Source organism: Mustela erminea, chromosome 6 (assembly GCF_009829155.1).
Source record: "Mustela erminea isolate mMusErm1 chromosome 6, mMusErm1.Pri, whole genome shotgun sequence".
In the NCBI taxonomy this organism is placed as follows: Eukaryota; Metazoa; Chordata; class Mammalia; order Carnivora; family Mustelidae; genus Mustela; species Mustela erminea.
The window spans coordinates 65046538-65072428 of NC_045619.1; the positions used below are offsets into that span (position 1 = coordinate 65046538).

General features: G+C 39.7%; 1 protein-coding gene across 1 annotated transcript in view; it reads left to right on the forward strand.

The window, feature by feature from the left end:
- Positions 1-25891, forward strand: part of OVCH1 (ovochymase 1) — a 56002-nt gene that overhangs the window by 12575 nt on the left and 17536 nt on the right. Inside the window, 11 exon segments of the mRNA XM_032347812.1 lie at positions 3562-3698; positions 4889-4948; positions 4951-5028; positions 5136-5252; positions 5991-6092; positions 7223-7349; positions 8900-8976; positions 10024-10195; positions 16667-16739; positions 17183-17378; positions 20245-20396. Coding sequence (XP_032203703.1) covers positions 3562-3698; positions 4889-4948; positions 4951-5028; positions 5136-5252; positions 5991-6092; positions 7223-7349; positions 8900-8976; positions 10024-10195; positions 16667-16739; positions 17183-17378; positions 20245-20396 — 1291 coding nt within the window.

The following is a 25891-nucleotide window of genomic DNA, read 5'->3' on the forward strand; positions in this document are numbered from 1 at the left end:
AATTTAGCGGCTAATTCAGTAGATTTATAGGATTAAGAGCTATATTCATAATTGGCTAAGCGATTGTTGAAGACTTGGTATCTTTCCTTCACCAAGTAGTCTAAACATTTTTATCAAAGCTTTATGATGTGTCAGGCACTGTTTCGGGTGCTAGAAATATAGCAGTGAATGAAACACAAATACTTACTTTGCGGGGCAGGTTGGAAAGTGGAGAATGGGGGTAGTACAAGTCATTAATTAAGTAATAGTAAGTAACTACAGTAACTAAAATTAAATTATAGTAAGAAATGGTAAGTGCTATGCAGAAAAACAGAAAGAAAGAGGGATGGTAGTATGATATTAGAGAAGGTGGTCAGGGAAAACCTCACTAAAAAGATGATATTTGAACAAAGACTTGAATAAGGTGAGGGAAGGAGTCATACAGGTCATCTTAGGAAGGAACATTCTTTGCAGAAGGAACGGCATGTGCGAGGGAGGAAAACTTTTAGTATATTTGGGGAAGAGTTGGATCAGAGTGCTAGAGCTAAATGAGAAGGGGGGAAGTGGTCACGGTTGGCATGATCAAACTTACAGGTCATACGAAGGACGTAGGATTTCCCTGTAAGATGTACGGCCATTGGAGGATATTGAGCAGATGAGGAACATGACCTGACACATTTAAAAAGGATCACTTTGGCTGCTGTATTGAAAATAAACATTAGATGGGAAAGGCTAAGAGCTGAAAGACTAGTTATTGCAATAGTCCAAGGAAGCGTGGTGGCTTGGGACCAGGTTTGTAACAGTAGAGGTGGTGAAAAGTGGTGGGTCCACAGGATTTGATAGTGAGCTGAAAATATGGGTTGTAAGAGAGAGAGAGCCTTATGATTAACATGAGGGTTTTTGACCTGTTGGAGGGATGGAGCTGCCATTGTTTTTGATGAAAAAGACAGTTAACAGTGAAGGGAAAGAGGAAGATGTAACTGTGGCTTTTGGGTAGTAGGACAGGTTTCAAGAGAAGCAGGGTTTGGTTTTGTTTTGTTTTGTTTTGTTCTGGGGAGGAATGGGTTAGAATTAACTGCACGTATGAGCAGAAAAGCGAGTAAGGGAGAGGAGTCAAGAGAAATGTATAAATACGTGAAGGAAGTTTCGTGAGAACACAACAAATAAGGAAGGTTTAACTTTGAAAAAAAGGTGAATAATTACCCTCCTGGGAAAGCAACCAAAAAAAAAAATTTCAGGTTACCTATAGGAGAGTTAAATAAATGTACACTAGATGTCTTCTTGGATATTATAAGGTTTTCGTTCCTTCAAGTTTAGAGGATATAGTTGAGATTAAATAGTTAAGATTTCTAATAGCATGTAAGGACTCAAATCAAGAGTCAACAAGAGATGAATAAGAATTTCAGTTATTTCACAACCCAGTATTAGCATGAATTTATGGTGTATTTCAGCACATCTAAAACAAACTGGTTGTAAAATTCATTGCTATTTTATGTATCAATAAAGAAATAAAAAATATCCAAGATTAGGAGATTTCCATATAAAGAGAGGACACCAAAGACTATACCTTCAGTGTAAGACTAAACAAGGCACAGTCCTGCCCACGTGGAAAGTTACATGCCTCAAACCTTGACACTGGATGTAGGGAGCAGTAAAAATGTTCTCTGAGAGTTCGAATCACAAACTAATACTTATGCAGGTCTGTTGCCTATAATGTCCACCACTAGTATAGTCTGAAACACCTCAAGCAGAAAAATTCAGTAGCATGAAGTTCACAGTGCTTCAGAGTGACTGATCAAAGATAATTTCTTTCTGGAAGAACCATTTCCATTAGAACTAACAGAACTGTAAGACTCCACTGTAAGATCCTTCTGATTTTAGAATGTTCGAATGTGGGGGGGAATGTGCTTTAGAATGTAATAAGATAGGGAATCATTTTGCATACTTAGTGATTCCTGCATTATGCGAAGCAGCCTGGAGAGTGATAGAAGGTTTAATTCCAGATAGAGTTAATTAATGGTAAGTTAGAAACAGATAATGCAAAGAAGGAGCAAGGAGTTATAGTTTCTCCAAGCCCATCTTTATTCTGTTAGGTGGTAGCTAAATTCTCAGACATGGCAGATACACGACACTCAGGTGGTCTCCCTCCTTCCAGGCCCATGGGAGACATTGCATTTCTTAGAGCCTAGAACAGTGCCTGGTATACAATAATGCTCAATAAATATTTGAATAGGTAAATCAATGCTTACTGTTGGTCCCCCTCTCTCACTTAGCTTGACTAGATCTCAGAATCCTTTTTAACACAGCAGTCGCTAACAATAAGTCAGGTGATTTGAAATCTGTTTTCTATCTTTGAGGTAGAGGTTTGGAATGGGAGAAAGTACTTGCCTTTGAAGCCATAAAGCCCAAACTGTATTTCCTATTACATGTAATATGTGACGAGTCTTTTAAGATCCTGACAGTTTTCTTATTTTGAGGAGGGGGAGTACTTTCTCCCTGCCCACTTCACAGGGGTATAATGAATCTCAAGAATGATGATAGATATGGACTGCTTTCTCAATTGAAGTACCAAAAAAAAAAAATTTGAGCTTTATAATATTCTATACCGCTTATTGTTTTCTAAATTGAAGCACTAAAGAGTGATTAAAAAAAATAATATTTTAAGCAGCCTCTTTTTACATTGATGTTCAAAATGATGGACTAGAAAAAGCAAAGCAGGGAGCTTCTGGTTAAGGAGGAGATATTTAGTAAGAATTATTGCATTTGATCTTTAGAAACTAGACATTAAAAAGTTGGATAACTGCTGAGATCCTGAACATTATTACTTAGAGGGCAGTGAGACTGTTAACAGGTCTGAAGTGGTTGAAAAAGAATGTCAGGTTTTAGAAGTTTGTTCTGATGTGTTCGATTCCAGGCATGATTACTTTGCACTCAGATGAATGTGAGGCATGGAAGACACCAAGGATTTTTGGTCTGCTGGGCTTTCTTTTCTTTAATAATGTGAATTCATGAAGGACAATAGAGGATTATGTGTTAAATCATGTAAGACTACTTTCAGAATGTTTAGACATGTTTCTAAAGATGTTAGTAAAAGGTCACAGCTGACCTTACCGGGAATTAGAGAGATGACATGGCAACCACAGAGACCGTGACCCAGGCTGACCTTGGAGGACGTGACTGGTTAGACTTAACATATACTGCTTGGTCAATCCATAATTCATGATGCATAATTCAACTTCTGGGGGAACATTATGAATTTTTAATTAGACTACTAACTTAGAACAAAGAGACGAATCTTGGGTTCCTCAATATATAGGTGAAAATTCTAGTATTTTATAACTGAATGAAAGTTAAAGGGTGGTTTCTGGTGATTTCTAATTAACCCCTCTATTTGTTGGATAAATGCCGGCAATTTGAGCATAATCAAATTATTCTCACATAAGGATTTCCTTTGCCTTTTATCTTCTAATAGCCTTTAAAATTTTGTTATTGGTGAGTTATGAGCTAAAGCCCAAATACTAGATCTTAGTTGTCCCACCCCCCAGTGCCGTTTATTACACTTTCTCTGCCTTCCCTATCTAGCTTATGTATGTGGAGAATAACAGTACCAGGAAATAAAATTATCCTGGTAAAATTTACAAGCTTAGACATACAAAATAAAATTGGATGTGACCATGACTATATATCCTTACAATCGAGCAATGGAGTGCTTATTATTAGTACGTATGTTACATTTATTTTTACTTGTCATGTTAGAGTATCTAAGCAACCAAAGATGGGCAGAGAGACCTGAAGTTAGTTTTCTGTCCCCAGGACATCTTCCATACTGTCCCTTTCTGGAAGGGGTGTGTGTGTGTGTGTGTGTGTGTGTGTGTGGTAGGAGAGGAACTGATGACCCACATACTGGCTGAGCTTTCTCTATTCCCTTCTCAAGTTCAATAACATCGATCTCACAAACATTCCAAAACTTCATTTCAAGGCAATATCTACTTTTTTGTTTTTCATCACAAAAGTAGGAGCATGTTTGCCAAATTTTGTAGAGAGATGAGTGAATGGAAGAAAATGTAAACCATTAATAATCCTGTCACCTACAGATCAGTGCTGTTACCATTTTGAGGTAGTGTGTATTAATTTATGTGTATTAACAAACACACTGAACTTCACATTGTTTTATAATGTTCTTTTCTCTCATGACAGTAGATTATTTCAGGTCATTTATGGGATACATCTTATAAACTGTAAGCATAATTAATAACTTTAATTGAAATATGTTAAGCATCTTGATACAGAGTCTCTAGAGCCAATAATAGAACTTGATCTCCAGCAAAGGCCAGTGGTAAGGACAAATATCTCTTCACAAACTGACAGGGTGTTATAGATTAGGTATTGTGCTAAGGATTATAAGACTGGTTGAGTAAATGATTTCACACTCCAGGCCTGCTATTTACCTAGTAACCATTCTTTCAACCAATCATTTGTTAAGACTCAACTAGGTTCCAGATATTATATCAAGCCCTACACATATAGAGAATAAAAACAGTCTCTGCTCTAATTGCCGTCTGACGAGTTAACTAAAGGTGTACCATAAAGTAGGAAATTACAGAGTACAAGAAATGTGCTGTGGTGATTCAGAAAATGTAGTTCTTACCTCAGTGGGAGTTTGGGAAATTTATGAGAACTGGACTTTATGTCAGGCCCCTAAAGGATGAGTAGAATTTAGACATGGGAGATTGAGTTTGAGAAAGCGAATGGAATATAAAATCATTGATGCAGAGAGTGTGGGGAAAATTAAAGTAAACACTAAATAGTTTGGTGTGCTGAGAACAGAGAATTCCTGTAAGATAATATCAGGAAAACACATATAAGCTGCTGCCATCTTAATGCTATTTCAACCCCTTTTCCTTTTAAGGTAAGGTCTGTGGAGGTCTGTTGCCTCCATCCTTGCTGACAGAGACCAATGAGGCCACAGTTACATTGTTTCTAGGACAGGAAACAATGGTAGCAGGTTTGAGCTGACCTTTACTGCCATACAGAAGAACTTGGGAGCAGGCATCTCAAATCTAATTCCCTGACGTTTTTATTTGAGTTGAAGGTAAGGAAGAGGGAATGCCTCTGGCCCTTCACTTTGAAGTTCCCAGACCTTCCGAGAAACCCAGGCAGGGGGAGTGTGGCTGCACTGGTGGAAGGAAGGACAGTTCACTCTGTCGATTATCCTGACTTGTATCCCACATGTGTAAGGTGTCATTGCTTCATTCATGCTCCAGAGAAACACATGATGACGGTAAGCGACTACGGAAGCTCTGTATAGTTCATCCAGAGCTTAGCTGTGTTGGTTAGGCAGAACTTGCTTCATCTGGGCTAGCAAACGGCCACTCTGTCTAGGAACTTCCATGGGCCACATCTGTGGTTCTATATATGTTGTTTGAAACGTTTCAGCGGTTGAAGAGAGAATGCAACCAACGGAAGTATGCCTCCTTCTCCTCTAACTCCATCCTGCCTCCTGGTGGCAAACACTGGTAAGTATCCCGAGTATCCCTAGAGAGAGATGCTGAGCCCTTACAGACATGCATGTATTTATATTGCTTAACAGTGCTTTTTCTCCTTAAAAAATATCCCAAAGATCTTTCCAGATGAATCCACAGAGCTCTTCTAAACAAATTCATAAAGTTCTGTTGTGTGATACTCCATCATTTCTGAAGCCAGTTTCCCTACTATCACTTGGTAGGTAGGTTTCTAGTCTTTGTTCATACCAACAATGCTAGTATGTCCCTGTGTCATTGTTTTTGGGCACATGTGGATGTATGTAATTCCCGGAGGTAGACTTTCTGTGTCAAAGGGATTGTATATTTTACCCTCAGAGTCCTTGCCAAATTGCTTTCCGAAGAGACTGCAATGACTTATTCTATCTGTGGAATAGGAGGGGGTAACTGAGGATCTTTTCATGTGCCGAGGGAAGCTTTTAAAGTTTATTGCATCTGTTCCTTGACCAATTCTTTGGTTATGTTTCCAATTTGTACAATTGGAATTTGAGGACTTTATCACTGAATTTAGCCAAAACTGTGTTTATGATGTGGTTGTGACTTACGGTGATCCTGAAGAGGAGCATGAATTATGTGGGTAATGTTCCATCTGAAAAATATGAGAGTGTTTGCAACACTTACTGTCTTCCTTGGGTGCCACAGAGTCAAACGGGAATGAGGATTTCTTATGCTGGAAACTCATGTGTCAGAAAACCTTAGCTTTAACCCACGAGCCAACAACGGATTCACCAGTGAGATTTTTAATAGGAACATACAAAATGCAGAGAATGTTTCAGAATATTTGGAAGGTGAACTTTTCCCACTGTGACACTGAGTACATTTTTGGCAGTATTGAAGGTAAATTTTTTAACTCCTTTCTGTGTAAATCTCTTCAATTGGTGATATTTTTATGTCCAGGAATGTTTCAGAATATTTAGAAGGTGAACTTTTCCCACCGTGACACTGGGTACATTTTTGGCAGTTATTGAAGGTAAATTTTCTAACTCCTTTCTGTGTAAATCTCTTCAATTGGTGATATTTTTATATCCAAGAAAAGTAACAAAAAGAAGCAACCGAAGCTATAATTACTACTTCAGTCTTTAAAGTTCATTTTTGGACCTAAAACTGCAAGTACACTTTCATTTCTGACCTATAGATTTACTGAATCTAAAAAATGATCTTCCAGATGGACAGCCGTTTTCTTAATACCTCTTGTCTGTCCCTTAGCTAAGTGTTGGTGTGGTTCGGAGACCGGGAATGCAGGTGGGTTGGGAATGTTTGTTTACGTCTTCAAGCCAGGTGCGTAGAGACAGAGTCCCCTCATCCAGCAGAACGGGAGCTTTTAGGGTGGGCTCTGGGTAAAGCGGATTGCCGGTGGTGCTTATTCACCTGAAGTGGAGCCATGTTCTGTTTGGAAAGAGGAATACCATGTTTTGGATTTTTACTCACCTCTTCTCAGTGTGTACATTAATCAGTTGGAGTTTCTATGCATACTAAAAATCAGATGTCTTTACCCTATCTGTAGAGTGTTCTTCGGTGAGATAAAATTACAATACATAATTATCTTGAAATAAATGTGCAATTCTCACATGAAATGGAAAGGTGTGCCTACAAACCAAAATTAAAGAAAACCAGAATGGCTGGGAAAAATTAATTGTATAATGTTTTACCTGTTTTCTGATTAAAAAAAAAAATTATAAATCAAACATCCCTAAAACTGACAGCTAAATTTTGTGGGATTTTGAACTTTACTCCAGTATTCAGTCCTAATAACATATTGGTGATTCACTGTAAAAGTGATGGTGAAAATACCTTCCAGGGCTTCAAGGCTAGATTTAACTTTTTGCTCTCAGGTGAGTATAAGCGCTTGCACAGTAGTGATTCTTTACCTGTGATAATAGTTATACAGAAGATCATTTAGTTATGTGTACCTGAAATTAGGGTACTTGAATCACCTTGGTGGCAAAATAAAAATGCAGTTTCCTGTGCCCACCCCTGAAGTTTTAGATTCGGTAGATTGTTGTTTTTTTTTTTTTTTTTTAGATTCGGTAGATTGTGATGGGGTTCTGGAACCTGGGCTTTCACAAGAACCTCAGGTGAAGCCAAGAAACTACATCATCCACTAAATGATCAAAAGAGACTCTAAGAACCTTATATGGAAAGTGGGTAATTTAGATGAGAGAATGCAATTCAGAAATGACATTGACCAGCTCCTTTTTTGGGATGTTTCAGGGTTTTGAAGTACTAGTAGTTTTTCTAGTCATTCTAGAAAACAAAGCAGCCTTTACTTAGACAAAAGGAACATCCTCTGCAGAGACCCTGCCGTGGAAAAGAACGTTGTACGAAAAGCTGCAAATTATTGGATACTACTCAGACTTTGGAGGGAGTGATAGAAAAGGCAAGAGTTAGATTGTGTGGGATTCAGGGCATTCACTTTTAGGTACTAGAGTGCTAGGATAGCTACCTAACATTTATCGATTACTTGCTTTCTACTAAACATCTCTCATGCATTATAACTTTGATTTCTCCTTACAAGCATAAGAGGTTTATATATCACTGTCCTTTTCACAGATGACAGAGAAAAGGTTCAGAGAGGTTGAGTAGCTTTTCTCAAAGATGCATAGCTGCCAAGAGGTGGAGCCAGAATCCAAACATTGGCAGTAATGTGGAAGATAGAGATAGAGATTAGGGATAAATTTATATTCATGGAGACTAGTGAAGAAGTCACTGTAAGAATGCATTCGAGATCTGTTCCCTGGTTAGATATATTGTGGCAAAGGTAACATACAAAGGAGAAAAACCCCAGCATAATTTTTAGGGCTATAGCTTGACAGGAAAGATGGATGGTAGAGCCACTAAATGATACAGAGAAGCATAATGAGACCATGTTCACTGTTGAAATCTCTTGTTTCCATTTGAGACAAGTGTATTTTTATGATCTTGTGGGAGACCCAGATGCAGAGATCTAGCAGTCCTAGCTCTAGAATTCAGAAAAATAGACTTAGATTGAAGAGGGAAATGTGGAAGTCATATATAAGCAAATGAATAGTAATAGGGTTGTAAACAGCACCTTGTGGAATATTTTTCGCTGAAGGATGGGATCTTGAAAAAAATTCTAGAGTTGAGAAGAGATGGTCATAGATGTATTGAGAAGATCAAGAAAGTGATTCCATGAAGCCAAGGAAGGAAAAAGTGCTTAAGAGTCAGATTCAAGAGGATTGTTAAGAAATATACAATAAATCACATCTATGAGATCTGGCATTTATCATTGGAAAGGTAGTATTAGTGAAATCAACATTAGAGTGGTTATATGATTGACCCCAGGGTAAGCAAGTAGGGTCAACTGGTAAAAACTACTTTAAATATTTTCAATTGAAGAAATGTTTCCTCTATACTCTTTAAACCACGTTGGATCAACATCACCCCTCCACCCGCCCCCGAGTCAATCCCCTGTCTTCTGCAAAAGCTATTCCGTGTGGTGAGCTGATGGTCATGTGATTACTATCTGTTTACTCTTTCTTCTTTAGAAAGCCTCATTTTATATTGATATAACTCCAGTGAAGAAGAATGAATTTTAGATCCATAAAAATTCCAGAATCTTGTTTGGGTTAGCGTACAGAGTCATAAATGGCAGGAAGAAGAAATAGGCTCTTGATCGGAAGAAGGGTACAGAGAACAGTCCTTTGTCTTCATCCATACCTGTGCAAACTTACTATTTAAAATATTTTCCTACGCTTCGTATTTAATATGATGATGTAATTTGGGGCAATGGGAGAAAACCGAAGTTTTTGTTTTGTTTCATTTTAGCACACTCTGGCAAATTTTAACTTGTAATCTGAAGTATCTGGTCAAAAATTATGATCTTTCAATTGTTCTATATACATGTATTGTATATAGTTGTGGGTTGTAATAGAAAGTGGTACAGGCAACAGTAATAGGGGAAAACGTCTTATGGGGAAATCAGAGGAGGCTCTGTAGAGACAAGAGTGCTTGAGTTAAGTCCAGCGATATTACAGACAAGAGAAAGGCATTTGGATGTCTTAGTTTATTTGGCATGTTTGAAGATTTGGTGAATGGTTTCATACCATGAGAGAGAGGGAACAAAGACATATAATGAAGAACTTGCATGCTCTGTTAACTAACAAAAATTTCTTACTAGAATATAAGTTCCACGAGGGCCAAGATTTTTGTCTGTTCTGTTCACTGATAGATCACTGATACCTAGAACACCAATATCTAGAACAGTGCCTAGCAGTACCAAGTACTAAAATATTTATTAAATGAATAACTATTATTCTGTGGACCAATAACTAAAAACCCAATTGCTTAGCAGAGTCACCTAGGCAAGCATTTAAAATCCAATTCCTCAGACATGGGGTCTTAGGAGTTGGTATCTTTATAAAGCTCATCTGATATTTCCGAATTACTTCTGTTGGCTTTGCAAGCCATTGGAAGAGTTGTGTGTGCTTCACTATTTCAGTTGGATGGGTCGTTAGTTTCCTCTTCTTTGCTGTAGGCATCTGAGGCATCCCTCCATTTAGTCTCCAGTGGCTTTTGAGAAGAATTGTAGAGGGGGACGAAGCCTGTCCCCACTGCTGGCCATGACAGGTGGGCGTGAGGTTCCTAGGCAGTCACCAGTGTGGAGAGCCCATCCTCAACCCTACTTGGATTCTGACCGCAGCCCACTGTGTGCAGTCGTGAGTGGAACTGATGATATTTTAATACTGTATTTAGCACATGTCTTTATACGCTGTGCTTGGACATAAGTATAATTGTCTAACTACTGAAGTCATCCAGACTAATTTTAAAGCATGAATCTTTTGGTGATTTCTTACATAGCCATCTAGCCTCTATTTAAACAATGTCAGTGTGGAAAAGGTTAACCAAACCTTGAAATTGCTCATCCCATGACAGCAATCTCTGATTTTTTGTTGAGCATAAGCCTGCTTCTCTGTAACAGAAATCTGTTGTTCTAAATTTACTGGGGTTCCAGAACACAAGGGCTACTTCTTTCACGTACAGTGCTCCCTATACCTGAAGACCTTTCTCAGATCGCCCTTTTAAGTTGTGGTGCCACTTCTCCTGGATTGATTTAGTGTTGTCTTTCTTAAAATATGGCTCACAACAGTGGAGGGCACAGTAGGATAATCTGTCGCCATGGTCATGGGACCACTAGTGGACCAAAATTCTGGTTAACTGCTTCAGTGTTTTCAAATTTTGAACTATACCATGATATGTCGTCTAAAGAGTAGCGAATGTTCATATGTGTCCCTGCCATTCAGTTTGGGAAGAATCCTTGCACTTCTTAAGACCCTCCAATGCCCCAGCCAAGAGGTAGACACTATGCCAAGTTTTGTATTTATGATATCTTTCCATTTTTTAATTTAACATCTGTGAACCCCTGAAATAAGCCTATTGTTCGATTTTTCTTGGTTTTCATAATGTAAAAGAACTGCAGTTTGTATTTTTTTTCTGTGTCTTGCTCTTATCCTCATGTTATACAGATAAGCCACGTGACCGTGTAACTGTAATTCATTTTCAGTTCAGGCCACCTAAGTCAGTCATCTGTTGGTGAGTTCTGGTTGCTGGTATTTTACTTTATTTTTATTTTTATTTTTTAAGATTTATTTATTTATTTATTTAACAGAGAGAGAGAGAGATCACAAGTAGGCAGAGGCAGGCAGAGAGAGAGGTGGAAGCAGGCTTCCTGCTGAGCAGAGAGCCCGATGCAGGACTCCATCCCAGGATCCTGGGATCATGACCTGAGCTGAAGGCAGAGGCTTGAACCCACTGAGCCACCCAGGTGCCCCTTATTTTATTTTATTTATTATTTTTAAAATTTTATTTTTTATTTATTTTCAGCATAACAGTATTTATTGTTTTTGCACCACACCCAGTGCTCCATGCAATCCGTGCCCGCTATAATACCCACCACCTGGTACCCCGACCTCCCACCCCCAGCCCCTTCAAAACTCTCAGATTGTTTTTCAGAGTCCATAGTCTCTCATGGTTCATCTCCCCTTCCAATTTCCCCCAACTCCCTTCTCCTCTCTATCTCCCCTTGTCCTCCATGCTATTTGTTATGCTCCATAAATAAGTGAAACCATATGATAATTGACTCTCTCTGCTTGACTTATTTCACTCAGCACAATCTCTTCCAGTCCCGTCCATGTTGCTACAAAAGTTGGGTATTCGTTCTTTCTGATGGAGGCATAATACTCCATAGTGTATATGGACCACATCTTCCTTATCCATTCGTCCGTTGAAGGGCATCTTGGTTCTTCCCTGATTCCAAAATACGGCCTCGATCAAGAACCACTGTTGTGCTTGCTCACGGTAGCTAGCCCCATTCCTCAAACACACCACCCTTGCTCCTGTCTCCAGGTGTCTGTGGTTGCTGTTCCCTCTGCCAGTCAGGACACCATATTACATTTAGTTGGCATGTCACATAAAGCTCCTCTTGGCTCTAAGTATCACAGACTTGCCTTGTTTAGGATGATCTTCCCAGTTTTGAGGAGTACTCCTCTGTTATTTTGTAGAAGGTCCCTCCATTGGAGTTTGTCTGGTATTTCCTCATGGTTTTACTGGGATTATGGTTTTAGAGGAGGAAAACCACAGCAGTAATATGCCATTCTTATTATATTATTTGAAGGTCACATGTTGTCATCATGACTTGTCACTGATGATGACTGTGGCTAAGGCAGGGTTTGCCAATCTCCATCATAAAGTTACAATTTCCTTCTTTCCACAGTTACTCTTTGGAAGCAAGTCACTTAGTATAGATGACAGCTGAGACTCTGGGTATTAAGCTCCACCTCCCTGAGTGGAGAGTATTTATATAATTTGTTGGAAATTGTCCTATATGGGAGCTATGTCTCTTCTCTATTTATTTGTCAAATAATTTGTTTTTATCAGTATGGACTTGGGGATATTTAGTTTAAAATACAAAATAATACTATATAAAATACTAACATTCTCTTGCTCAGATGGTTCCAGCTTTGACCAGTGTCAGCTCTTACAGTGTCTTTCGTGTGTGTCCATTTGTGACACTACAGAATGATCCATGTTTATCTTACATGTTCCCTGCTCAGTCCTGGAATCAGTCATTTCTCCAACGAGCTCTGGTTTATTTTATTGGAGAATGGTATGAGAAATTAAGATCTCAGTGGCCAGTGTACTAGTTGCTACTAGGGTGTTATGGTGCTAGGTTCTCTCAGCAGACAGAGCTAGAAAATAGAGCCATGCACACGAATCCATTTTATAAACCTAGCTTTCTTTCTGTATCTACATTAAGCTAAACATGAGGTCATGTGGATGTTTCCAACTCTGTCTAATACCACATCATTCACTCTAGCCTTCCCTCCCTTGGAGATGCCCATTTTATAATAATTCTATCAGAATTCATTTTTGTGTATCATGAAAAAGAAGCCTCAATCGTAAGTGGTTAATTAGTAAGAATTAATGTATTGGAGAAAACAAATATTAGTATAGAAGCTTGAGACACAGATGTTTTGGCAGTTTCCCTTGTCAAATAGAATAATCTATTCTTGAATTTGTGTGATGGACCAGACCCTTTGTAGCAAGATACAGATCATAGCAAGACCATTCTTCATAAGGGAGGTATTCAACTGGGTGAGTCAGTTGAGATTGGTAAGTACAATCAGCCGGAAATGTTTGTGAACCATTTAAGTTTACCACAAAAGGAGTATTTGTGTAATTTCATCAGTGATTTCTTTAAAAAAAAAAAAGATTTTTATGGGGCACCTCGGTGGCTCAGTCAGTTAAGCCTCTGTCTTCAGCTCAGGTTATGATCTCAAGGTCCTGGGATTGAGCTCTGCATGGGGTTCCCTGCTCAGTGGGGAGCCTGCTTCTCCCTCTCCCTCTGCTGTTCCCCCTGTTTGTGCTCTCGCTCTCTCTGTCAAATAAATAGATAAATAAAAATTTGGGGGGGAAAAAAGATTTTTATAATAATAATACTTGTGGGGAAAGGCTGTTAAAGTTATCAAGAAAAATCTAAGCTATCTCCATATCATGATCCATTCCTCCCCTTCAGAGGTGATCAATATTAAAATGTTTTAATTATCTGATTTTCCACTAACATTTAACCACACAGGCATATAGCTTATAGTATTTGTACATACCACATATATTGTTTTATGACTTTTTGCACAAGACATTGTGCTTTCTATTGATAGTGATATGGAAAAATGTCTGTGGGACTCATTTTTTACCTTTTCATAGTTGCCTAACTACTTTCACCAAAGAAATGTTTTTTCCTTGCAGTGTATGGCTCTTAACACCAGAAGTGTTTGATAGGCCAGAGTAACAAAGGCGGTGTGTTCCACTCGTGCCCTGGTTTTGTGGGAACTCTGAATTGCTTCCCTTCATGGCTTTGTTTCTCCTGGCCTCTTCATCGTCCTGGTAGACACTGAGGGCTCCATCCTCCATTGAAAGTGGCTTCTGCGTATCCAAATCCATTGATAATGGAAGTTTGCCGGGCGGGATAAGCCAGCTGGGGAGACATGTAAAGTCTGGGAGCTGAGGTAGACATCATTTTTGCTGAAGGTCACTGGGTGCCAGACCAGCCGACCTTGTTGGGTAGCACCCCAAGGACATTCAAGATAACCGGCAGCAACATCGTATCACCTCCCATGGCTTGCCTGGCACTGGTTGCTCTTAATATTCGTTCTCAAACTGTAACATGCGCCAGAATCACCGGGAGGGTTTCTGAATCTGTAAGTCTGATGTGGGGCCTGAGGATTTGTGTTTGTAATCCATTTCCAGGTAATGTCCCAAACTTAAGGAAAACTGTTGTTCTTCTTTTGCTGTTCCACACTAGTCTTTGTGCTCATTTGGGATTTTTAACTCACTTGAGGGGACTGTATTCACTATGTAGTTATACATTGGAATCTTTCTGTCTCAAACTTTTTTTTCCCCCAGTTCCAGCTACTTTTTTTTCCCTGTAATTCAGCAGTGATCTTTTCTTCTCCCAAAGCAGAAGTGTCCTATGGGACCCAAGGGGACATCCGATGTTAGATGGGGGATAAGACCCTAAGGATATAAGAAATAAAACTTGGTTATGAGCAAGGAGCCAGGAAGGATGGAGAAACTTATCACTTGCTACTTGGAGCTATCCTCCCACTAGTGGAAAAACTCAGGCTTTGTTGCCTCATAACATGTATGTTGTTCTGTCATGATGCTTTTTATGTTGTGCTCTCCACCAAATTAAAGGATATTTGATGACTGTGCACCTATAGCATCACTAGAAATTATAATCTACATTATCAACTATACCATGATTTTTATTATTTCATTTTATTGTGCACACTATCCTCTATATATAGTAGAGTGGCTTTAAGAAATAAGTTCCTTTACTACCAAGGAATAATTGAGAGGGTGACTTTGAAAATAAAGTTTAATCCTTCTGTCAGAGTGCGTGGCGGATAATAACAGCACTAATGGCTGCCATTATGGAGTCATTACCATCTGCAGGGTACTTGCCAAGCACTTCACTTGAGTAGGCACTCCCTTCATAAATGCACACTGAAACACAGGAGTAAGTCAGCCCCCTCACGCGAGGAATTGAAATGAGCGTGGTTATGACTAGAGAGAAGAAGCCTATGTGTATGAAGAAACTTCGATGAATAAAGCACACTGAAAAAATAAGTGCAGTAACTTGACTTTTCCAAAGGAAACAAGTTGGAAAAGTTGAAGAATCTCAAAGCTGATGTGACAGAATATCTGTGACAACTAAGGGACTCTTTCCTCAGCTATTTCTTCACCTGGAAGTCTTAATGTGGCAGATTAAGGGATGTGGATTTCAGTTTGTTTTTTTTTAAACATCCATTTGAAGGATACTGAAAGTGCACATCTCAAGTTTGTGGTTAGAAAAATTTGCACACAGGGAGCACCCCTGGGACCAGTGCCCACATCATGGAATGAAATACTTCCAACACCCAGCAGCCCTCTTATGCCTCTTGCAACATCTGCCCCTCCCCCAAAGCAACAATGTGGATGAGTTTTACCTGTTTTGTGATCTGATATATTTTTTTAAACCTCCATTCTATTAATTCTGGTAGTTTGATTAAAGATAACAATTTGAGATATATTCCTGTAAGATAATGTTTGGATACTTTTAACAGTAAAATATAGGCCAGAAGCTAACTTATTATGAATGTAGGGTTTTTTTCATTTTTTTTTTTTAAGATTTTATTTATTTGAGAGAAGGGGAGAGGGAGCGGGTAAAGGTAGGGGAAGAGAGAGCGAGGGCATAAGTTGGGTGTGGGAAGAGGGAGAAGCAATCTCCCCAGGGGCGCCTGGGTAGCTCAGTGAGTTAAAGCCTCTGCCTTTGGCTCAGGTCATGGTTTCAGGGTCCTGGGATCAAGCCCCACATCGGGGGTCTCTGCTTGGCGGGGAGCCTGCTCCTCGCTCTCTCTGCCTCTCTGCCTACGTTTGGTCTCTGTCTGTCAAATAAAAGGATAAAATCTTAAAAAAAAAAAAAAAAAGCAGTCTCCCCACTGAGTGGGAAGCCTGATGTGGGGCTTGATCCCAGGACTCTGAGATCATGACTTGAGCCAAAGTCAGATGCTTAACTGACTGAGCCACCCACGTGCCCCTCCCTTTTTTTTCATGTATTCTTTTTTTTTTTTTAAAGATTTTATTTATTTATTTGACACAGAGAGAGATCACAAGTAGGCAAAGAGCAGGCAGAGAGAGAGGGGGAAGCAGGCTGCCCGTGGAGCAGAGAGTCCGATGCAAGGCTCGATCCCAGGATCCTGGGATCATGACCCGAGCCGAAGGCAGAGGCTTAACTCACTGAGCCACCCAGGTGCCCCTTCATGTATTCTTATACTGTGATATTAAATTAAACTGTACTTTCTCTTTTTTCCTTCTCAACTTAAAACTAGCCTTTGGTGATATTTGGTGGGGTCTCCAAAGTCATTTTATGGCCAAAAGAAAGGGGCAGGATACAGAATTAGAACTCTTTAGGTAGCTCAGGAGGTGTGTACCTTCCCAGCAAGGAGGCCACACAAAGGCACCAAACAGAAGAGTGGGTAGGACATCTGGCTGAACTAGACTCATTGCCTGTCAGTAGAGCCACATGGGATTAGACGAAATGGTGAAAAATGTCTCTTCATGTCAGACCTTTGTCCTGGTTCTTTCTCCAGGAAAAATAATCCTCTCTTCTGGACCATTGTCACTGGACACCGTGACAGAACCCTGAAGGAACCAGTTGAGCAGGTGAGAAATATTTCTAAGGACAATTCTGTTAGTATTCTAAGTGTTACCACATGCCGGGGAAGGCCTTTAGCTAAAATATATCATTAAGTATTCATCTTCTAGTGCCCCTTTACACTTACCATTTATACCCACATTTAAAGCTACAATCTGAGATCACAGTTTAATCAGAGAATTGAGGGAGGAAGGTCAGGAAGTGCAAATTGAGGTCTGTGTACACAGGTGCACATGGCCTAGTTTCTCCAGAACGGCCAGTCCTCAGAGAGTGGTTCATGGCCTCTTGCAAATTATAAACAGAGATTGCCCTTTTAAATTCAGTACAGAGTCACCTTCGTTGCTGATGTATGGAAATGTGGAGATTTAAGGTTTATTTTGGACTATTATGCGGGGAAGGAGTTGGACTCATTGACTTGAACTTGTAATTCGCTTACTCACCACTGATAGAGGTGAGAAGGGCAAAACGCATCCTGGTATGAGAAGCCTTTGGTAGACGGAATCATAACTCTGACGTCGCCCTGATAGAGCTGAGCTGTCCTCTGGGGTTCAACTCCATCGTGAGGCATGTATGTCTTCCACAAAGCATGGAGCCGCTCTTTCCCTCGAAGACTTGTGCTGTGACTGGTTGGGGGAGACTTAGTGAAGGTAAATGTTTTACTCTTGCCTACACAGGACTGCCAGTTGTTAATTTTGCAAATTTGGCATGGAGATGATAAAAAGCAATATCTGCTCTAGCCTTTCTTCCTTCTGAAAGCTAGAACCCATATTCGATTTGGTTTTAAGTGATCAGAGAATGAGCTATTTTGTATTTTTCCTTTAGGGTGACTAAGTATAGTTAAGTTAGACCTGTGAAGGGCCGAATCACAAATTTTTTCATCTCTGCAAGCCATATGTTCTCTGTCACAACTCTTTAACTCTGCCATTGTAGTGCAAAGCAGCCATAGACATACTTATGGAACAGAATGGATTGTGTTCCAGTAGAAGTTTGTTCGTGAAATCTAAATTTCATATACTGTTCATGTGTCATAAAATGTTCTTTTGGATTTAAAAAAAAAAAACATTTTAAAAGTGTACATACCAGGGGCACCTGGGTGGCTCAGTCGCTTAAGTGTCTGCCTTTGGCTCAGGTCATGATCCTAGGGTCCTGGGATCAATCCTGCTTCAGGCTCTCTTTTCAGTGAGGAGTCTGCTTCTCTCTCTTCCTCTGTTCTTCTGCTTGTGGTCTCTGTCTGTCAAATAAAAAATTTTTTTGTAATAAAAATAGTGTACAAACCAAACTAGTTCCCAGATTGTGCTATATAAGCCCAAGGCTGGCACAGAATTGGCCCACTGGCTGTGGTTTACCGAACCCTGGGCTAGAGGCTAGAGTTCTTAGAGCGGATCTTATTGGGTTCACATTTGCATTTTGCCTCTTTTTGCTGTATAATTTTATTTTACGTTTTCTTTCTGTTTATGTATCCTTTATTTGGAATCTGTGAGCTTGGGGAGAGGGGAATTCATCTTTGACCATGCACAGTGTACACGATCATAGCGTTCTGTACTACCTGCGGCCAAATTGCATTTTCCTAAAATCTGCACAACAACCATATAAGGAGATTTTATCCTCCCCAGGTTGTAAAGGAGGATGTTATGGCTCAGAGAATTAAGTACCTTGCCAAGATCCCATAACTAATAAATATCAAAGCTAGGATTTAAAATCAGCCTGGTTCTGTTGATAATTTAAAAAATTTTTTTAAACATTTAGAATAAAATCTGAACTGCTAGTCTGGCTTGGAAAACTCTATGTGATTTGGCCTCCATTTACCTCTCCAACTTCTTTTCCTCCCTTTGTCCCCTTTAGGCATTGTGGTCTTCTTTCTTTCTCTTTAACACAAGACCTGTTCTACTTTCTGAAGCTTGGAACCCCCTTGCTCTTCTCCCAGCTGCCTCCTCCTCATTCTCCTCACAGCTCCAACAGCACTCCCTCCTCCGGTCACTTTGCTGCTTCAGGACTGCCCTTCCATCACTCTCGGCACGACCCAGTTTTATCATCTCCTTCCCCAGAAATGTACTTGACATTAGCGTGTGTGATCATTCTCCAGGGCGTCTGGATAGCGCAGTTGGTTAAGCAGCCAGCTCTTGGTTTCAGCTCAGATCATGATCTCAGGGTCCTGGGATCCAGCCCCATGTTGGGCTTCTTGCTCGGTGGGGCGTCTGCTTAAGGATTCTCTCTCTCTCCCCGTCTCTGCCATATCCCCCACTCACATGCTCTTGCTTGCACACTCTCTGAAATAAATAAATTTTTAAAATCCTTAAAATTAAAAAAAAAAAAATCATTCTCCAGGCGGGTCTCATGCATTAGGGCGAAACCTTGTGGCAGCAGTTCCCTAATTCACCACCGTGCCCCAGAGCTACAGGTTTACCTGGCATAGAGTAAACACTCAGCAAATATCTTTTGATTGGCTTCTAAGCCCTTGAATAGATGTACCCATTCTCTGATACCTTCAACCTTCACCACTTCCATGACCATCAGACAACCGAGAGGTGGTTAGAATCTTGTGAAAGAATTCATTCTTCCAATCTGAGAGAAAATGAGTTCTCAATTTTCAGATATAGTAAAGAACAGTGGTGGGGATGGTCCCTGAAAAGAGGGGTTTTAAATACCTTAAGTGTATTTATGTATTAGATGGGGACATTAAACGAGCAGAAACTTTAGAGGCCAACCTTGGCTTAATGGCTAGCTCTGTCCTACAGTGCTGTGAGATCTAATTTTCAGAACTCTGGCTTTTTTGTCCATGAGTTCTGTGTGATCACATGTGCAAACAGCCCACCTCACAATGTTGTATTGGTGGGCAGGAGTCCTGTGAAAGTACTATATAAATATAAGGTAATTTCTAATACCAAACTTAGCTTTTAAATTTTTTTTAAATTAGGAATCCAAAATGATAGAATAAGTTGTGCATAAATACATGTTAACACAGGTCTGCCTGAGGGTCAGTTATGAGTGTTTTCGTGTTCACTGTCAGCCTTACAGCCTTTATCGTTAGTCCTTTTAAATTGGAGTTGAGATTAGTCTCAGTGACAGTTGAGGAAAACGGAATATGATTTTGGTTTATATTAGGAAATCGTATAAACCTGTCACACTGATAATATATTTTATGTATAAATATACTGTGTAAAAACGTATCATCACATAAATTCTATCCAATACCAATTCATGTCTTGCTGAATTTTCCTTCATGAATTCTTATGTGGCAATATGTGAAACACTAAACTTTCAATCAAAAGTAAGTGGGGAAAAAAATGTTTCTGGTGGAGTTCTCCAGACAATATATTCCTTGGCAAAGATGCCACACCTGAAAACAGACATCCTGCATGAGACACGTTTGGTTCAGTAGTCCCTGTCAGCTCCGGTGAACCTGAGGGATGGCCACTACAGTAGTGCAGACCAGTCTGAACTTAAATATGTTTGTTCACAGAATTGGGGGTTTACTTCATTACAAATCTGCCTATGAATCCGTGCCTTCAGCAGACAGCAGCGTAGCAAGGAGCTTCCAACAGATCCAGGTGCTTGTGTTGGAAAGAGAGGTCTGGGAACGTGCTCACGCCTCTCACCCAGGAGGGCTCACGGAGAAGATGACGTGTGCTGACTTAGCAGCCTCTGGAGGGAGAGACTTCGGTCAGGTGAGAAGACTGATTTTTCAGAGGAAGATTCAAAGTCCTTGTCTGCTGGGGATTCTCCTTAGAACAGGAGGAGACGCTCAGAGGCACAGTCCACCTGGCAGCCCGACAGTGTGCCCTTCCTGGAAGGCCAGTAGCACAATAGGAAGAGTGAGCACCTCACTCTGAACTTGCTGAGAGGCCAGAGCAGCCTACGGGCAGGAGAGCAGGTGGGAACTAGGAGACCATGGGCACGTATGGCCTCAGAGAGATGCTAGGCTTTGGGAAAAGAGGAACAAGCAAAGGAGAAGTCTAAGTCAGTGTATCCTAATTGCTTTTAAATCAATATTAATCTCCTTTGTGTTCCCATTTAATTTTCTACCATGGATTAAAATGATCATGAAGAAAATGAGAAACTTTGAAAAACTGGTTGTCATATGAAGTGGAAAACAAATCCCAAAATAGTAGTTTAATTTCACATATTTAGAGGCAAAAGTGGTAGAATAGTCATATCTACATGTCAGTTGAACAAATGTGCTATTGGCAAGTTCAGGCCCACTAAGAGGAAGACAGAATGTGGACAAATGGATCATAAAACACCAGCTTTCATAACCACGAAGCCAAGCGAGGAATGTGACCTCAGAGATACAACCAAAAAGGATTTCTGATACTCTGTAACCCTCCTTCAGCAGTCTGGATTTGAGGCAGCCTACTGATAGAAACCGTTGGGTCTTCAGGGCCAATACACTTCTCTGGGTTTATCATTTCATACCAGTCTAGAATACAGAGGAAAGAAAGGATGAATCTCTAGTCTGTGCTGTTTTTTGATCCTTTTCACCTTAATCAAGAAAAAAGAACCAATGGGAGAAAACTGGGTGTTAATATAGGAAGAAGTCCTTCCATGTAAAAATGTGAGGAGACAAAGAGGGAAGTCTCCTCTTAACACTGAGTATCAGTTTATGGCAGTTAACCCCTTTTGTGTTGTCAAGTACTATTCAGACTCTGCTTTCTGCCTTTGAATTTGCATTCCCCAGAAGCTGACCTTGAGACAAAGATTCAAGGGTGATGGTCTGCTTAGGAAGTGCAGACATGGCTGGTAGAAAAGTCAGGAGGGTAGTATAGGGAAGGGAAGGCAGGAAATGCGAGAAGTTCTACAAAAGTCAGCTACCACAGTAAAGGGACTGAGCTTAATCCTTCAATGCAAAATGCACTCAACACATTTGTCCCATCTGAGGAGTGAGGGAGCTGGGATATTTACATACTGCTTCCCCCAAATTTGTGGTTCCAAGGCTGCTGGGGGAGGGGTCTCATGGTCCCTCTGCACTTTCCACACTGCTGGTCTCCCTTGTGGATGGGACTGACAGGGGAAGTGCCCTCAGGCACACAGCCAGGACGTGGCCTGGAAGACTTGAAGACTCTCAGAAGGGCACTCACACCATCTGCTAAAGGACATAAATGCTATACTATAAATATCAAATAGAAAAGTGCTCTGAATTAACGTGGTCATTTTTCCCCTTTTGAGGGATGGCTTTTCTCTCTGCTTCAAATCAAAGGAATCACAGATGGCTCTGTTGTCTCTGTCAGGTTTGACAGCATCTGACATTAAGGGAACACTTTACTGTATACCAAGAGGGCAGAGGAGAACTAGGGAAGGAATTAAGTCCACGACAGAGGTGTGATCTTGGTGGGCCTTTATTTCAGCTACATCCAACTGTCCCTTTGCAGCACGACCAAATCTGCTGCCAATATGAGGGGAGGAAAAGAGGAGCTGAGATTCTGGCTAAGAAATGTGGCAAGCTAAAGAACACCAAGTTACTAGCAAGGTGACTTCAGAAACTTTGGTAAAGTGGACCCTAGTATTTCTATCAGGTAGTTGATTTTTACTCTCCTGTGTGTGCTTAGAAGTAATGGACCTGCTAATGTAATTTCTCCTTCAGGAAGGTGAAGTAGATTTTTGGAATGCAGAGATGTGGCATTTCCGACGCAGTGCAGAATTCTGTGCTGCTTTGCTCAGGACGTATTCTAGATTGTCTTTGAAAATGTCAAGTTCTTTGACCTACAGGATGATCTCAGTCTTCCCAGAGTAGCCCATGTCCTGTTCCTGCTGACTTTTCCAATCTATTTCATACTTCTCTTGCATATATATTTCAGCCACACCGATTACGTTCTGACCTTACAAGTCCCTGCAACCTGCCTGTCTTGGGGTGGTAGCCCATGTACCAGTTCTGCATAAAATGCTATTCCTCCCAGCTTTTGAAAACCCAGCTCCTTCTCATCTCTCATATATCAGCTCAAGTGTTGCTGAAACTACATACACCCACACAAGTGTGTAAACACACACAACTACCTGCCTTTATTCTCTACTTTTTGTTCTATTTTTTTTGTAGCTATTATCACCACCTAATTTGTTTTTTTCTTTAAATCTTTTTTTTTAAAAGATTTTATTTTATTTGACAGATAGAGATCACAAGTAGGCAGAGAGGAGAGAGAGGCAGAGAGAGAGGGAGGAGGAAGCACTACATAATTCTTTAAAAATAAAGGAGGCAGAGAGAGAGGGAGGAGGAAGCAGGCTCCCTGCTGAGCAGAGAGCCTGATGCGGGACTCGATCCCAGGACCCTTGATCCCAGGACCATGACCTGAGCCGAAGGCAGAGGCTTTAACCCACTGAGCCACCCAGGTGCCCCAATCACCACCTAATTTGTTTATACTCTCTCTTGCTCAGAATACCCAGCTCACAGTAGGCACTACATAATTCTTTAAAAATAAACAGATACCATTTGCTTATTGAATATTTACCATATGGCAAGCCCTAAGATAGATCCTGGCAAAAAAATCTTTATTTCGTATGTGTTGGTACTGAATGAATCAGTAATTTAAAGAAAAAACAAACCTGACTTGACACATCAGACCACTTACAAACTGGAAAAAGTTCTCAAGTGGAACCTTACTTCATAAAGAAAAAAAATTAGGCCCAGAGAACAAGGTAATTGTTCTGCATTACAGACAAGGGAATCCATCTCCCTATTCCCACCTTAGGATTTCTTCCAAAATATTCTTCATATAAAATAAAAGCCATGTCAAATATGTCATAAGCTCAGTTTATTTTATCAGAAGACAAAAAGTACACTTCTGTCAAAGAAAAAAAGGGGCTGATAAAAATCATTAAGGCTGGGGCACCTGGGAGGCTCCATGGGTTAAAGCCTCTGCCTTTGGCTCAGGTCATGATCCCAGGGTCTCTGCTCAGAGGGGAGCCTGCTTCCCTCTCTCTCTGCCTGCCTCTCTGCCTGCTTATGATCTCTCTCTCCGTCAAATAAATAAATAAAATCTTAAAAAAATCATAAAGTCTACTTTAAAAGGTAAATCCTATGCTTTAAGGCTTTTTTTTTGTTTACAGCTTTATTGAGCTGTAATTGACATATAATATTGTGTCAGTTGCAGCTGTACAGTGTAACTATTTGATACCCCTGTATATTTTGAAATGCTTACCATAGTGGAGTTAATGAACTCCTCTGTCATCTCATATAATTAGCATATCTTTCTTGTGGTAGGAGCACTTAAGATCTACTTTCTTAGCAACTTTTAAATATCTAATATCTAATATAGTATTGTTAACCATAATAACCATGCTGCATACTAGAATCCCAGAATTGTTATAACTGGAAGTTTGTACCCTTTGACCAAGATCTCCCCCATTCCCCACCAGCACTCCCCACCCCAGCTTCTGGTAACTATCCTTCTACTCTTTGCCTCTTTGAGTTCAACTTTTTTAGATCCCATGAATAAGTAATATCATACAATATTTGTCTTTTGCTGTCATATATATATATATATGTCATATATATGTATATACCATATTTTTTTATCCATTCATCCTGTGACAGAAAAATAGATTGTTTTTATGTCTCAGCTATAGTGAATAAAGCTGTGATATATATGGGAGTGTAGATAACCTCTTTGATAACCTGTTTTTATATCCTTTGGGTATATACCCAGAAGTGGGTCATATGGTAGTCAATTTTTAATTTTTTAAGGAATTTATATTATTTTCCATAGTGATGTACCAATTTACATTCCTACCAGCAGTGCAAAAGGTTTCCCTTTATCCTTGCCAACATCTTTTATGTCTTTTTGATACCTATTCTAAGAAGTGTGAGTTGTATCTTTTTTGTTATCTGTTTGTATAAGTTGTTTATGTATTTTGTATATTAACCCTTTATCAGATATGCAATTTGCAAATATTTTCTCCCATCCCATAAGTTGCCTTCTCATTTTGTTGATTGTTTCTTCTGAGGTGTAGAAGAATTTTAGTTTCATGTAGTTCCACTTAATTGATTCATTCTTTTATTGCTTGTGTTTTTGGTTTCATATCACCCCCCCCCCCAAATTGTTGCCAAGACCTATGTCAAGCAGCTTTTTCCCTGTGCTTTCTCCCCCCGCCCCGCCCCCACCCGTGTTTTCTTCTAGGAGTTCTACAGTTTGTAGCCTTATATTTAAGTCTATAATCCATTTCAAGTATAAAATAGGGTTCAATTCCACTCTGCTTATGGTTGTCCAGTTTTCCCAACATCATTTTTGAAGAGATTATCCTTTCTTAGTTGAATATTTTTTGCTCCTTTGTCTCAAATATTAGTTGACTGTATATGTGAGGGTTTTTCTGGGCTCATGATTCTAGCCCATTTGTCTATGTGTCTATTTTTCTGCCAGTACCATACTGTGTTGATTACTATAATTTGTAACATATTTTGAAATCAGAAAATGTGATGCCTCCAACCTTGTTATTTCTCAGGATTGCTTTTTAGGCTATTTAGGGTCTTTTGGGGGTCCATGTGAATTTTGGGGTTTGTTTGTGGTTTTTTTTTGGTCTCTCTATGAAAAATGCTATTGGAATTTTTAAATGCACTTCCTTGAATCTGTAAGTGACTTTGTGTATTATGGACACAACATTGATTCTTCCAACCCGTGAACATGGGATTATGTTTTTCATTTGTTTCCATCTTCATCAATTTCTTTCATCAAAGTCTTATAGTTTTTAGGGTAGAGATCTTTCACCTTTTTGGGTAACTTTATTCCTAAGTACTTTATTTTTTGAAGCTTTTGTATATAAGATTGTTTTCATTATTTTTTTATTTCCTTTTTTTTCAAGTTTTAATCTAAATTCCAGTTAACATAACAGTGTGATATTAGTATCAGATGTAAAACTTAGTGATTCAACACTTACATACAACACCTGGTGCCCATCACAAGTGTCCTCCTTAATCCCCTGTTTATCTTTTCTGCATTTTGTTGTTAGTGTATAGAGACACAAGGGTTTTTTTGTATGCTTGCTTTGTACCTTGAAACATTACTCATCATTTAGTTCTAACAGGTTTTTGTTGTTGTTGTTTATAGTTCTAACAGTTTTTTGATGGAATCTTTAGGATTTTCTAAGGCCATATCACCTGCAAATAAAGACAGCTTTGCTTCTTCCTTCCTGACTTACTCCTTCCTTCCCTTTATTTCTTTTTTTTTTTTGCCTGGTT